At 42.9% G+C, this 14,492-nt stretch overlaps 1 protein-coding gene across 1 annotated transcript in view; it reads right to left on the bottom strand.

The window, feature by feature from the left end:
- ahr2 (aryl hydrocarbon receptor 2) overlaps nucleotides 1-13,777 on the bottom strand; it is a 67,719-nt gene extending 53,942 nt beyond the window's left edge. The window contains exons 1-2 of the mRNA XM_041870286.2: nucleotides 13,307-13,777; nucleotides 5,160-5,347 (exon numbers count right to left, since the gene is read on the bottom strand). Of these exons, the coding sequence (XP_041726220.2) occupies nucleotides 5,160-5,347; nucleotides 13,307-13,365 (247 nt within the window). The 5' untranslated portion in view covers nucleotides 13,366-13,777. The remainder of the gene's footprint in view (nucleotides 1-5,159; nucleotides 5,348-13,306) is intronic.
- Nucleotides 13,778-14,492: the final 715 nt, after the last annotated feature.

The following is a 14,492-nucleotide window of genomic DNA, read 5'->3' as shown; positions in this document are numbered from 1 at the left end:
AATCACATTATGATACTTCAGGTATTGGTCTGCTTTCATACTTTGTTCAGTAAAGAACTGGTTGAGAGGGTGAGGGGAAGAAAAAAGGGGGAGAAAATCAATGAGAAAGAGAGAAGTAGGAGGGCGCAACAGAGAGAGTACTAGTCATCTAAGGTAAAACTCAGCACAAAGACTCATCCAAACACACCGTCAGTCCTAAGGCTGGGGTCTCATTTGGTCATAGAGTTAGATTAGCAGTGACTGTTATCCCTCTCAAACAGGTATTTGAACTAAAGCTTTGTATTGACTGCACCTGTCCTAGGTCAGGGTTTCCCTAACACATTTTGTTTTTTGCCCTAGCACTACACAGCTGATTCAAATAATCAAAGCTTGATGATGAGTTGGTTATTTGAATCAGCTGGGTAGTGTTAGGCCAAAAAACCAAAACGTGCACCCAGTGAGGCCCAGGACCGAGTTTGGGAAACCCTGGTGTCTAGGTAGTCAACAACAACATGTCAAAGCCTTGAGCCTGTCTGAGCCTGTGAGGTTGTTCTGGGAGGTCAGAGGTTAGAGGTCACTGGTAATGGTGACAGGGAACATTCCTCTCTGTGTCTGTGACTTCTCCTTACTCCATTTCATCATGTTATGTCCTAGAGCAGTGTGTGTATTTGTGTGTGTGTGTGTGTGTGTGTGTGTGTGCGTAGCCCTCAATGTGTCTACAATGTCAAACACTACCCAACTGAACATGTCCAGACGCCATCCCGCTCACTAACCCCACTTACTCACTGTAGTTACAATGGCGTCACATAGACAGACTAAAAGAATGGCAATAACAATGCAAATTGATCTGGTGTGTGATCATGCACTTTACAAATTGCATCCATCCTTCAGGCAGCTATCTTTGACTGGACTTCAAAATCAACAAAGGGAAACAGGGTAAATGTTGAGATGACATGCATTACAGTCATTTGAGTGTATGAACATGTAAACGTACATTTCTCTAACCTGGGTCTGTGACATCATAACTGTATAAATACCGAATCTGTCCCATGATTTCTCTCTGTACTGATTAAGAAAAGCTGTATTATCCCAACATTGGCCAATTATGTTCTGTTTGGTTTCAGGACTTTGTGTTTAGTGTGTGTTTAGTCTCAGCGGGAGCATTTGTTTTTCAGCAAAATGGCAGCCCTGTCACTCTACCTTTTGCTTGACCTATACATGCACTAATGTTGAGTCCAACCCTGTGTTGTAGCTGTCTCACCAACAGCAACACCCACAACACTCAACACCCTCCCTGAGTGCCAAGCTGCTCCATGTCACTCTGTCAACACTTCGTAAAACAAACAACAGCACCTGAAAGAGGTTTCAGTTCATAACAACAAATAAGACCAAAGGTATGTCACACAGGAAGTGAAATGAAACATAGTTGCCATTGTCCAACCTTATTACAACCTCATTACAACGTCAGTACAACCAAGGTACAACCTCATTACAAGATCAGTACAACCTCAGTACAACCTCAGTGCAACCTTACCATGACCCCAGGAGAATGTGTGATTGGTTAGCATGGAGGGGTCAAAGGTGACTGTCTCAGTAGCTTGTTTAGCCTGTTTTACAGCCTCTCTCTGTTGGGGCATGCTAGCGACCCGACCTGCACTATTCCCTATTCCCCAAAGCAAAATCCCAATGCTGGAAAAACATCTGCGAAAGCCATGAACGTTGTGTGAAATCCCCACAGAGGCCCAAGACAGGATACAGCGAGGGGGGGATGGGGAGGGGTAGGGGTCATGTCATCACTAGCGGGGATAAAGTTGGGAGGCATGGCTCCAGCTTTATTTCATAGGACTGTACATAATGGAGGAGTATTCTTCAATCCTGTTTCCTAGGAACCCACAAGGTGTGCAGGCTTTTCTTCTAGCCCAGCATCCAACACAAATTCAACTAAATTGGAACTGATCAGGCTCCTCATTATGAGTTGAATCTGACATGTTAGTAGTTCTATGCAAGGACAGAAACCTGCACACCTTGCAGGTCCATAGGAACATGAAGAACACTACAGGTATATCACAGCTATAATGGGACATGTCCTATTCATAGTTTTTTAAACACTGCTCTAATATGTAGAGCTATAATGTGACAGGGGTCGAGCCTACCAATAATCTATATGTCAGATCCATTACTAGGCAAAGCCAGCTGACTCCGACAGCAGTCCCTCGTGTTGTGGTTGTGCAGCCAGCCAGCAATGCTCCAGAGATCCCCTCCCCAAACCTGCCCCTCCACGCCCAGCAGGCAGGCAGCCTCAGATCCCAGAGACGATAAACAGGCTTCACAGAAACAAAGGCCAGAGCTAGGCAGGGAGACAACGCACAGGGGTGGAGGTGCAGAGGGATTGATGGATGTGTGTGTTGTGTGTGTTGTGGGGTGGATGACCGATGGAGCTCACACAAGCCTATAGTGACAGATAAAGTTAAAGCGGTGCTTCAGTATATTTTTAGTCGACAGTCATGACTATCTCTGAGTTCTTTTCTGGATGAAGTGTTGATCGTCATCAATACAGACCACTGTTAGGAACCATAGATCTAATGATCCTACATGATCAGCATTACTGGCCGTCTAGATCCCAGTCTGCTGACAGTACACACGGACACGGACACACACACACAGTATTTATCTCGCCCGGGTGTCTGCACTCTGCATGGGCCCCACTGCTACAGAGTCTGTCTGTTGTCTCACCATAGTCACATGGATTCATGGTGGTGATCTTAAAACTTTACTGACCCCAGTTCAGAGTCGTACAGTGTCAAACCTCCATTCCCACACTATCACTGACACTCCCTTACTTCACAGTGTCAGCCAAGTCAAACACAGAGATAGGAATCACATGGTCTGAAGAAGGCCTTGAAAGACCACTGTTATTATTGCAGCGGTGAATGCATGGTGAGCTCTGCCAGACAAATCTATTAACATTCACTGTTATTCACCGTGTGGTGTGTGTAGATATTGCTGTTTTGCATATTCAGATTCATTCTCCATCAGAAGATATTTGAGAGATATCAAGTGTGGAAATGGTTGTTTGACACTTCTACTCTGAACTGTGGTCACACACTAAAGATCACCACTATGATGAGACAACAGATAGATTGTGTAGCAGTGGGGCCATGCAGAGAGCAGACACCCGGGGGACATAAAACACAGTACTTTCAGTAGACAGGGAGAGACAGCAAACTGTGGTCTGGTGGGCCAGTAGGTTGACGATCATGGGGAACGCACAATGTGCTGCTTATGTGGAGCGCCATGGGAGGCGTGGGACCCAACCCTAGGGCTTTTCTCATCAACTGCGACGCCTTACGGCTCTAGGCCGGCCTCCTTCCCATCATCCTTTAGTGGCCTATGATTGAGGCAAGACGCAAGAGAGCAGGTCCAGCTTGGACTTCAGAGTACAGAGCTCTCTTTCTCCTTATCCTGAGCCAAACATCCAGCCACCAACCTACTCTGAGCCCTCCATATATCCACATAGCTCAGGCATGACCAAAGCATTTTATGATCATGAATTCAAAAAGGGCAAGAGGAGGTGACTGCCACAGCATGTTTAAGGATGACCAAAATTGCATCATTAAGAAATGTGTGAATAAAATAAAGTTGAACTAAAGTTCTAGTATCTTTAATAGCAACTAATAATGTCAAAATAATTTTCCGTCTAAGTTAATATACTGTACATGACAATCAATTTTCTGACCATGCCGTGCAAGCACAATACACCACTATACTAGGATCCTGTTGTGTTTGTTTGAGGGGAGGAGGAGCTTGTGAACTTGAACTTCAGACAGGCTGAGGAGGAAGGAGGAAAGGAGGGAACAGAAGGAGGAAAGGGGGGAAAGGGGTTGCACAGGAAGTAGAGTGTGGGTGGAGTCAGAGGTCAAGGCCTGACTTCCAACTCCCTCCACACACCCTCCCTGTCCTTCTGACCCTCTCTGTTGCTCCATAAGAGAGAGAGAGAGAGAGAGAGAGAGAGGGAGAGAGAGAGAGAGAGAGAGAGAGAGAGAGAGAGAGAGAGAGAGAGAGAGAGAGAGAGAGAGAGAGAGAGAGAGAGAGAGGGAGGGAGAAAGAGAGAGAGAGAGAGAGAGGGGAGCGAGAGAGAGAGAGAGAGAGAGAGAGAGAGAGAGAGAGAGAGAGAGAGAGAGAGAGAGAGAGAGAGAGAGAGAGAGAGAGAGAGAGAGAGAGAGAGAGGGAGGGAGAAAGAGAGAGAGGGTGAGAGGCTCTGCTGCTGCTGTTGCTGTTGTGTGTGTTGTTGTGGTGCCAAAAGAGAATGGAAACAAAACGGGATCTCTGAACCGCTTTGGGGCTTGCAGCTCATGACTACTCACACTGTGTATGACCATCGCCCTGGCGACGTTTACTTAGTAACGCAATAAACGCATGTCTCCATTCGTTACAATTAACACCTCTGGTTGCCAAGGAAGTTATGTCCAAAACATACAATATGCAAAGGACCCTGTCTGATTTGCCTTTGTTGTTGTTGCAGAGTGTTTATAGCTAACTGATCTGTTGGTGAGCTCTCGTCATGGCCTGGCCTGCAACGAGGCTGCAGTCTGCTTCTAATTAACGCTATTTTGGACAGAGCGGGAACAATGTGAGGAAATGTTGTGTGGGGCAGAAACACTAGCAAGGACAGTCAATCCTGCCTGGTGTGTGTGCGCGCACGCGTGTGTGTGCAGTGCTAGCTAACATCTCCGACCAAAAGAACATCCTCTGCTGTTTTGGGAGAACAGTTAAGAGGGGCGGGCGGTGGGGAGACAGGGGTGTGTGATGATATTTAGAACAATGTGTTGCCACTCGACAGGAAAAGGAAGCTTGCGTCTGGCCATGTGACACTCTGAGGTACCATATGTCTGTCTGTCCTCTACTCAACACTCGACCTCAGAGACTCAAAGTGACATTAACACGGTAACACAGATATAGACCGTTTCCTGAGAGAAATAGAGAGGAAGAGCGAGAGAGCGAGAGAGAGAGAGAGAGACGCAGAAAGAGACAGCGAGTGGAAGACTAGTAGTGAGAGTTGAGAACCGAGGCGAATATAAGGGGGAAAAAAAGAAGCCTCTGCAGTAAGAGTTAGCCACAATGTGGCCTATGAGGCAGCTAAAGTGTTGGTTTATCTATAAGTCAGAGTATGTGCCACTCACCATTGAAGAAGCTCTTGACCTTGAGGTATCCCACACTGAGCCGAAGCACAGACAGCTTGTCCAGCCTCGCACGTACATCCTCTGAGAACGGCAAAAGGCCGGTCAACTTGTCCAGCTCTCCGTTCAGCCGATCCCTGTGTCGCTTTGACGGGTTCGACTTGATGCCATCTGTAGAAGGGGGTTTAGGACTGAAAAAGAGAGAAAAATAAGTTACGGTTCAATGATGGGGGTTTGAAATTGATGCAGGGTTGTTCATGGTCGCCGTTTCAACCCAAGACCTTGATCTTTCTATTAATGTTGAAAAGACTCTTCTGAGATATACTGGTGCTGAGAAATACACACAAGAGTAGAAAGTGTGACATGCAGCCCAAGTCTCTCCTACACAGCCTGGTTTCTCTGGTGATGATGAAACCACCTTGCAAGAAATACTTTGTTAAAGGAGACAATGGAATAGTAGTGCTGGTATATCTTACATGGAATCCGGTTTCCTTTTACTGTAATGTGAAAATGCCTGATCAATTTAGTCCTTAATGAAGTTGGATCCACTCTATGATTTTAGCTGTGTGCTATTTGGTTTAGGTTATTCCCCTGTCCACTGTTGGGTTGCTGTTGAAGTAAATTCTGGCACTAAAGAAGACTCTAAAGCTGTTGAAAATCATACAAAGGGCCACTTCAGAAAATGAAATGTGATCCAGACCCAAAAACCTCCCAGTAAATTGTCTTTTAGAGAGATGTCTCAAGTTTGCAAATGTGCAAAATGGCACCCTATTCCCTATAGTACATGTGTCAAAAGAGAAATACACTACCGGTCAAACGTTTTAGAACACCTACTCATTCAAGGTTTTTCTTTATTTTTACTATTTTCTACATTGTAGAATAATAGTGAAGACATCAAAACTATGGAATAACACATATGGAATCATGTAGTAACCAAAATATATTTTATATTTGAGATTCTTCAAATAGCCACCATTTGCCTTGATGACAGCTTTGCACACTCTTGGCATTCTCTCAACCAGCTTCATGAGGTAGTCACCTTGAATGCATTTCCATTAACAGGTGTGCCTTCTTAAACATTAATTTGTGGAATTTCTTTCCTTCATAATGCGTTTGAGCCAATCAGTTGTGTTGTGACAAGGTAGGGGGTGGGGTATACAGCAGATAGCCTTATATGGTAAAAGACCAAGTCCATATTATGGCAAGAACAGCTCCAATACGGAACATTTCAAGAACTTTGAAAGTTTCTTCAAGTGCAGTCGCAAAAAACATCAAGCGCTATGATGAACCTGGCTCTCATGAGGACCGCCACAGGAATGGAAGACCCAGAGTTACCTCTGCTGCAGAGGATAAGTTCATTAGAGTTACCAGCCTCCGAAATTTCAGCCCAAATAAATGCTTCACAGAGTTCAAGTAACAGACACATCTCAACATCAACTGTTCAGAGGAGACTGTGTGAATCAGGCCTTCATGGTTGAATTGCTGCAAAGAAACCACTACTAAAGGACACCAATAAGAAGAAGAGACTTGCTTGGGCCAAGAAACACGAGCAATGGACATTAGACCGGTGGAAATATGTCCTTTGGTCTGGAGTACAAGATTTTTGGTTCCAACCGCCGTGTCTTTGCGAGACGCGGTGTGGGTGAACGGATGATCTCTGCATGTGTATTTCCCACTGTAAAGCATGGAGGAGATGGTGTTATGGTGTGGGTGTACTTTACTGGTGACACTGTCTGTGATTTATTTAGAATTCAAGGCACACTTAACCAGCATGGCTACCACACCATTCTGCAGCGATACGCCATCCTATCTGGTTTGGGCTTAGTGGGACTATCATTTGTTTTTCAACAGGATATTGACCCAACACACCTCTAGGCTGTTTAAGGGCTATTTGACCAAGACGGAGAGTGATGGAGTGCTGCATCAGATGACCTGGCCTCCACAATCACCCGACCTCAACCAAATTAAGATGGTTTGGGATGAGTCGGACTGCAGAGTGAAGGAAAAGCAGCCAACAAGTGCTCAGCATATGTGGGAACTCCTTCAAGAATGTTGGAAAAGCATTGCAGGTGAAGCTGGTTGAGAGAATGTCAAGAGTGTGCAAAGCTGCCGTCAAGGCAAAGGGTGGCTATTTGAAGAATCTCAAATATAAAATATATTTTAATTAGTTTAACACCTTTTTGGTTACTACATGATTCCATATGTGTTATTTCATAGTTTTGATGTCTTCACTATTATTCTACAATGTAGAATATAGTAAAAATAAAGAAGAACTGTTGAATGAGTAGGTGTTCTAAAACTTTTGACCGGTAATGTACTGAACAAAAATAATGCAACATGCAGCAATTTCAACGATTTTACTGAGTTACAGTTCATATAAGGAAATCAGTCAATTTAAATAAATAAATTAGGCCCTAATATATGGATTTCACATGACTGGGCAGGAGCGCAGCCATGGCTGGGCCTGGGAGGGCATAGGCCCACCCACTGGGGAGCCAGGTCCAGCTAATCAGAATGAGTTTTTTCCCACAAAAGGGCTTTATGACAGACATACTGTAAATACTCCTCAGTTTCATCAGCTGTCCGGGTGTCTGGTCTCAGACGATCCCGCAGGTGAAGAAGCCGGATGTGGAGGTCCGGGTTTGGCGTGGTTACACGTGGTCTGTGGTTGTAAGGCCCGTTGTAAGGCCGGTTGGACGTACTGCCAAATTATTTTTACAAAATGTTGGGAGGTCAGCTTATGGTAGAGAAATGAACATTACATTCTCTGTTAACAGCTCTGGTGGACATTCCTGTAGTCAGCATGCCAATTGCATGCTCCCTCAAAACATGAGACATCTATGGCATTGTGTTGTGTGACAAAACTGCACATTTTAGAGTGGCCTTTTATTGTCCCCTTGATATGCCACACCTGTCAGCTTCTTGATATGCCACACCTGTCAGATGGATGGATTATCTTGGCAAAGGAGAAATGCTCACTAACAGGGATATAAACAAATTTGTGCACAACATTTGAGAGAAATAAGCTTTTTGTGAACAATTTTTGGGATCTTGGTGAAGATCAAATGTGGCCCGTGTGGAAAATGTGTTTGACAACCCGGCACTATAGCATCAAAAGTAGCGTACTATAGGGAATATGGTGTCATTTCAGATACAAACAGAGACTGGATCCCCTTTGATAGTTGAAGAGTAGCTGAAGCAGATGTGATCTTCAACCTCAAGTAAAGAACCAGGTCATTGGTGCAGTATGACGTCATCTTGATTCCTCACAAATACTGGCCTCTGTGTCCCAGGTGTTTGTCTTAGAGTAAGTCTCACCAAGCGCCTTTGGGTCACAGCTACTACACTCTCTCTGGCATATTCTTAGAAATGTACTTAACTCTCTTTGTAAACTGTCAAATAGCATAATTAATCCATTATAATGTTCAACTAACTACAAAAGGCCTTAAGTCAAAGAGCTTATATTAGGCTGGTCAGAGTTGTTTTAGCCATTTGTTAAGCAAGGCAATATTAGCTTTGTGTGTCAAGTATACTGTACATCATATTTAATCACCTATTCCAAGAAAAACTGTGTGAAACATTTTCTTGGAAATTAATTTTCATAGAAATAGATGACATTTCAAACCCTAAACATTATAATGTTTTTAACATAGTGTGTCATTGTCTACTCTTACCAGTCCTAATAAACCAACAAGCTCTCCCACTTCAGAATTTCCTGGTTCAATGTTTGGGAGAACCTTGTCTTGAGAAACCAAGCCATTGTTGTCAAATGGAGGTCTGTTGTAACCCAACACTGTATTTTCACCACCAAGGGCTTACCCGAAGGGATTTCAACGGTAACTCAAGCCAGAGGTTTGGACCCAAATTACACATTCCCCGAAAACAAGGGAAAGTGACGACACCAGAGACTGGCCTTGGGGACAATAGGCGCTTCATTCAGACCATCTCTGTCCGTCCACCGTCAGTTGGACTCCATCTTGGATTCCTCACACAGACGGAGGTAACTTCATTGTTGTAGCACAGGTGATATCACAAGTTAATAACAAATTCCAAGTGACATTAGCATGTTTTGATACGGGTGCATGTAGTTCAATGTTACATTAGTGTATTCTTAGTCACAGCAAGGACCACACAGTGATGTTTACATATTTATGTATTTATAATAAGATAAGTGCTAGCTTCTTGTAGCATTTTGGCTTACATAATTAAAATGTCCAACCTTTCCATAAACAGTTCAAACCAAATGGCCTAGATCTGAACCAAAATAGAAAACAGGCCAGTCTTCCAAAGGTCAACCTAATGGCTGAACAGAGGAGGAGCGATAGAGGAACCAGATCTAGGTAATCTGATTTTCAGTGTTATAACCGACACATGACAAGAGAGGCCTGTGCACGTTTGGAAACAGCAGGGCCCATGCCTGGATTCAAATAGTATTTGTTTTCCATCAGATACTTTCAACATTTGGCTTAGCCTGCACAGAGTGCCAGATGGGCAGGGTTTTGCCCTTTTGGGCCTATTCCATTGGTTATTTTGCGCCAGGCAAGCTCAACCAAGGGCAGCTAAAGTATTTGAAAGTGCACAAATACTAATTGAGCCCTGCTCTGGTAAGGTCATTCCCACCCTGATAACCTCCAGTAGAACTCTATGAACATCTGTTTCTGGTCCACCTCAACAAAACAAGACTGGAATTAAACTCAGATGGCTCGACCTGCAGCATTCGTGTTGCCCACCTCGCTGGCTCTCTCACCATTTTACATTTAAGTCTTTTAGCAGACGCTCTTTTCCAGAGCGACTTACAGTTTTTTTAGTGAGTGCATACATTTTTCATACTGGCCCCCCGTGGGAATCGAACCCACAACCCTGTGCGTTGCAAACGCCATGCTCTACCAACTGAGCTACAGGAGGCCTACTCATAAGTCAAATTCTTAAAACAATGGATGTGTAGTGTTATCTATTTTGGCAGAGTATTACCATCTTATTGCAAGACTGCTTTCCCAGACTCCCAAACAAAGGTACTTTGTCTGAGTCAGTGTAACAACAACCCCTGAATAAGATTAGGTTTTATGTCTAAAATAATAAGTACATCAAAACTGTCTAACATTCTTTCCAAACTGTTTGGTAAGGAAAAAAAAGACAAGGAAAAAAACAGTCTAACATTCTTTCCAAACAGTCAGGACACTGTCTGTGAAGTAATGGTGAAGGTAGTAGTCACACCTGTAGATGGGGAATAGGGGTCCCTTAACGTAAAGCTTTCAAATGTGGGAATGTGAACGCATGACCCTCCATGGTCATCACCATCAAAGTCATATTAATCCATTGACGTCCTTGCTGCCAAAAATAGCCCAGTCACTTCTAGCTCATTGGGTCAAGTGTTCCCGTAATGAGCTTCTGGTGAGGTCCGTTACAGTTAATGTAGCCATGTGACATCACTGACAAGTGGCAGGCCAGGGGTGGAGGGGTGGCAGAGGGTCTGGTGTGGACTGGAGAGCCAGGGTCTAACCTGTCTGTCTGTCTGTCTGTGTGTCTGTCTTTGTGTCTGTCTTTGTGTCTGTCTTTCTGTATCTGTCTGTGTGTCTGTCTTTGTGTGTCTGTCTGTCTATAAGTATCTTAGATAAAGTGAAATGTTTGTTGAATTGTTGGATCACTCTCATTTGATTTACAAAGGAATCACAAAGAGTCATGGATTTTCTGTTCTAAAAGGGATTCTTCCTGGCGGAAAATTCACAACTAAAAGTCAGTGACCTAGTGAGAGTGGCTGACTGAGCATCATACGCCCGAGTGGCGCAGTGGTCTAAGGCACTGCATCGCAGTGCTAGCTGTGCCACTAGAGATCCTGGTTCAAATCCAGGCTCTGTCGTAGCCGGCCGCGACTGGGAGACCCATGGGGTGGTGCACAATTGGCCCAGCGTCGTCCCATGGGAGGGAATGGCTGGCGGGGATGTAGCTCAGTTGGTAGAGCATGGTGTTTGCAACGCCAGGGTTGTGGTTTCGATTCCCAGGGGGGTATGAAAAAGAAAAAAATTATGTATGCACTAACTGTAAGTTGCTCTGGATAAGAGCGTCTGCTAAATGACTAAAAATGCTTAAAAAAGATATGCAGAGGGTTGTCTACTAAAACACTAGCGATGCATCCCAAATGTCATCTTATTCCCTATATAGTGCACTACATTTGACCAGAGAGCCCTATGAGCCCTGGTCAAAAGTAGTGCACTATATACGGAATAGAGTGCCGTTTGAGTCGCAGCCTAGGCCTGGTCTGCACACAGCAGTCACACAATGATATCATTGTAGAGGTAGAAAAAGCTCACACTATAGAACTGTAGACGCTGTAGGTTATGTCATCAATCTTCTATTTTTAAAAGGCCAACAGGTTACCCTGTGCCATTGTTCCAACCTTCTGGAAATGTGATAGAGGGAGAGAGCAATGAAAAGAGAATGTTTACATATAGGGCTGGTAGAAAGTGTGGAGAGTGGAGAAAGAAAATACTTGTAAAAAGTTGAGCAAAATACTTGCTAATAGGGTCGTAAGGTTATGAGTAGGTAATAATAAAGTAATTACTCATACTTATTAACTCAATGAGTCCCACTGTATCGCTGGTGCGTTTCGGACTTCTAACCCCTTTTAAACACTGTGTGTTTGAGCTACAGTCTTCTTGTACCATTGGAATCGTCTGTTTCATTACCAGGGGCTGAGCTAGAGCGGTATTTGTGAGACAAGGGTGGAACCCGAAGGGGCCTGGGGCAGGTATTTTATACAAAAACGTCTGTAGAGCACCAATGGTTTGATCTACAAACTATTCAAAGTTTTCTATGAAACGCTGAGACTCTCACAAACACGCACATATTTTTTGCTTTATGATGCTCACAAGCTACACAAGAGTCGTTAGAAGGTAAGGGGTTCTTCTATATAGAAGATCATAGGAAATCCTAGGACATGTGTCTATAATACTGTAATATGCTCACATAGTTGCTGTCACAAACTCCAAACTCAACACAGTTGTCACTGACTAGTTCGATATTCATTTCCCAGTGAGCAAATAATTTCTGTACATACAGCATTAATTTTTTTATCAGGATTTTGCTTAGGCTGACCTTATTTTTGTATTGAAATGTGTCAATACAACTCATGAATGCAACTGTTTATGTACATATAAGGGCTGGCCATGCAGATAAATGAAAGTCAGATATGCTAAAAGACGATTTTTACTGGAATTTTGGGACCAACGGGACCAAACAGTTCTGAATACTGCGATACATTAAAACATTTTAAAAAACGATTTGTTCAACTAATTTTTTTTCCAGAGAATACAACTGTGTAACTTTGCGTGAGTTAGAAATATGTTAATTTGCAGAGGGAAAAAATTAAGAAATACAAAAAAGTTGATTTAAAAAACGCAGGACTATCAGATTACAACATTTCGGCCCAGCTTCCCCTGCTCTCCCTCCCCATGTAAGCATTGCGTGAAAGCGCAGCCAATTTTCAACTTGATTAAGACTAATGCAAGACGACCATTTCCATGCCAGCCCATAACTACACACCAAAACACAATCTTAAGGTAACCCTAAAGACTTGAGGAAGCATTTATAGTAGGCTGCTGTGGCAAATACAGGGAATTTAAATAGAGGAGATTGTATAGATAAAAAATCTAATGAAAATGGTTTGGAACGAGACAGTAGGCTAAATCATTTTGGCATCGTTGCATGTGCAGAATCACTGCAGATACCCAGAGCTATACCAACTTTATGCACAACTTTAACGCAAAACCAGTATCATAATATGAATATTATTAATTTAATATGATCAATTATAGATTGATACATAACACTCCAAACAATGTGTAACGTAAAAATGCAGTCATGCATTCACCCATACAATTATGACAAAAGGTAGTGAACATGCACATCGGTCTTATTTGCGTAACTTGATTTAGTGAAGCTCAGACCCCATAGCCTATACTGAAAATAAGTGCCACACGATAGGCTACACAAGTCTACTATACACACAATAGTAGAATAGCCTTCAAATTGAACATTTAGTTTATTGTTTTATGTCGTTATAACCGGTTTTAGTAGCATTGGTTGACCTGTAAGATAACTTACACAACGTAGCCGTATCTTTTAACTTGAAAATTATATTCAGAGTTGCTTACATTTTCTGAACAGGCTTCTTCCGTTTCTTAGCTGCGTACTGCGCCGTACTCCCCAACATGATGTATCTCTCACTAAGAAAGTCTATAGAATAAGACTATCCTATACGTTTCCCTCTTATTCTTGCAGATATATTTCGAAGAAACACGACAAGATAAAGCTCTGTATAATGTCAATATCCAGAGTCCGCCGATGCACAGAACGTCTCATAAGTCGAAGCTCCAAATATGCGTAGAAACTATTCCTCTTGGTAGACCAGACCGATACATCCCAAATTGCTTTTTGATATAAAAGTTTAGGGAAACCTTTCACACTACACAGCAGACAGCAGCTAGAAATAGCGTGCGTGATCGGAACACATTTGACTCCGTCCTTTTTTCATTTTTTTCAAGCTGTCATTCCTACTGCATTGACATACTGTACACCAGTTGCGCGAACGCAATGGCTGCTTTTTCTGCTACTCAAACCAATCCAGAGCGCTGGTTCACTGTAGCTCGCGCAGCAGTTACAGTGGGGCTGCTCGCTATTGGTGCACAGCGCTTTCAGGAAATATAACACAGAAGAGAGAGATATACATTTAAAAGGGCAATCTGCGATTCAAACAATAATAAAGCAGTGACCCCGCCACTGTTTTGGCAAACAGCTGAGGGATGTAGCTGGAGAAATGTATGCACTCTGAAATTCATAGACAGAGGCACAGAGCTATGGATGCAAGGACTGAGAATCCATGATATAAAAATTATAGTTGTAACCATGTTTTGAGGTTATACAGTGGTTGTTTCTAATTACATTGTTGACAAACAATAGAGTAAAACAAGCTTATATTTTGGGTTCTGATGGGGTACGACAGTTGCATTAAGCTCATGAGGCATTATAAGTTACATTATAACAAGAATCAATGGGTATATATGGTATCATTCATTTACGTTTCAAAAATTGGTTTAGAAATCGCAGATTTCCCCTTTAAAGGTGGACTTGTTTATGATGTACAATGAGGACATACTGTACATATTGTACTTACATAATCGTTTGCAACCTTTGAGATCATGGAGAATGTGCTCAGAGCTATGTGCAATAACCAAATTTAATTTAAATGCAGGCTATTGTCCTGGGCCTCTAACTTTATACTTGAATGCTAGAGTCAAACATTTTTAATGTACACAGTTTCAGATAATTTGATGTTAGTGC

This window comes from Coregonus clupeaformis, unplaced genomic scaffold (assembly GCF_020615455.1).
Source record: "Coregonus clupeaformis isolate EN_2021a unplaced genomic scaffold, ASM2061545v1 scaf0351, whole genome shotgun sequence".
NCBI lineage: Eukaryota > Metazoa > Chordata > Actinopteri > Salmoniformes > Salmonidae > Coregonus > Coregonus clupeaformis.
This window is presented reverse-complemented; position numbering and strand designations above follow the sequence as displayed.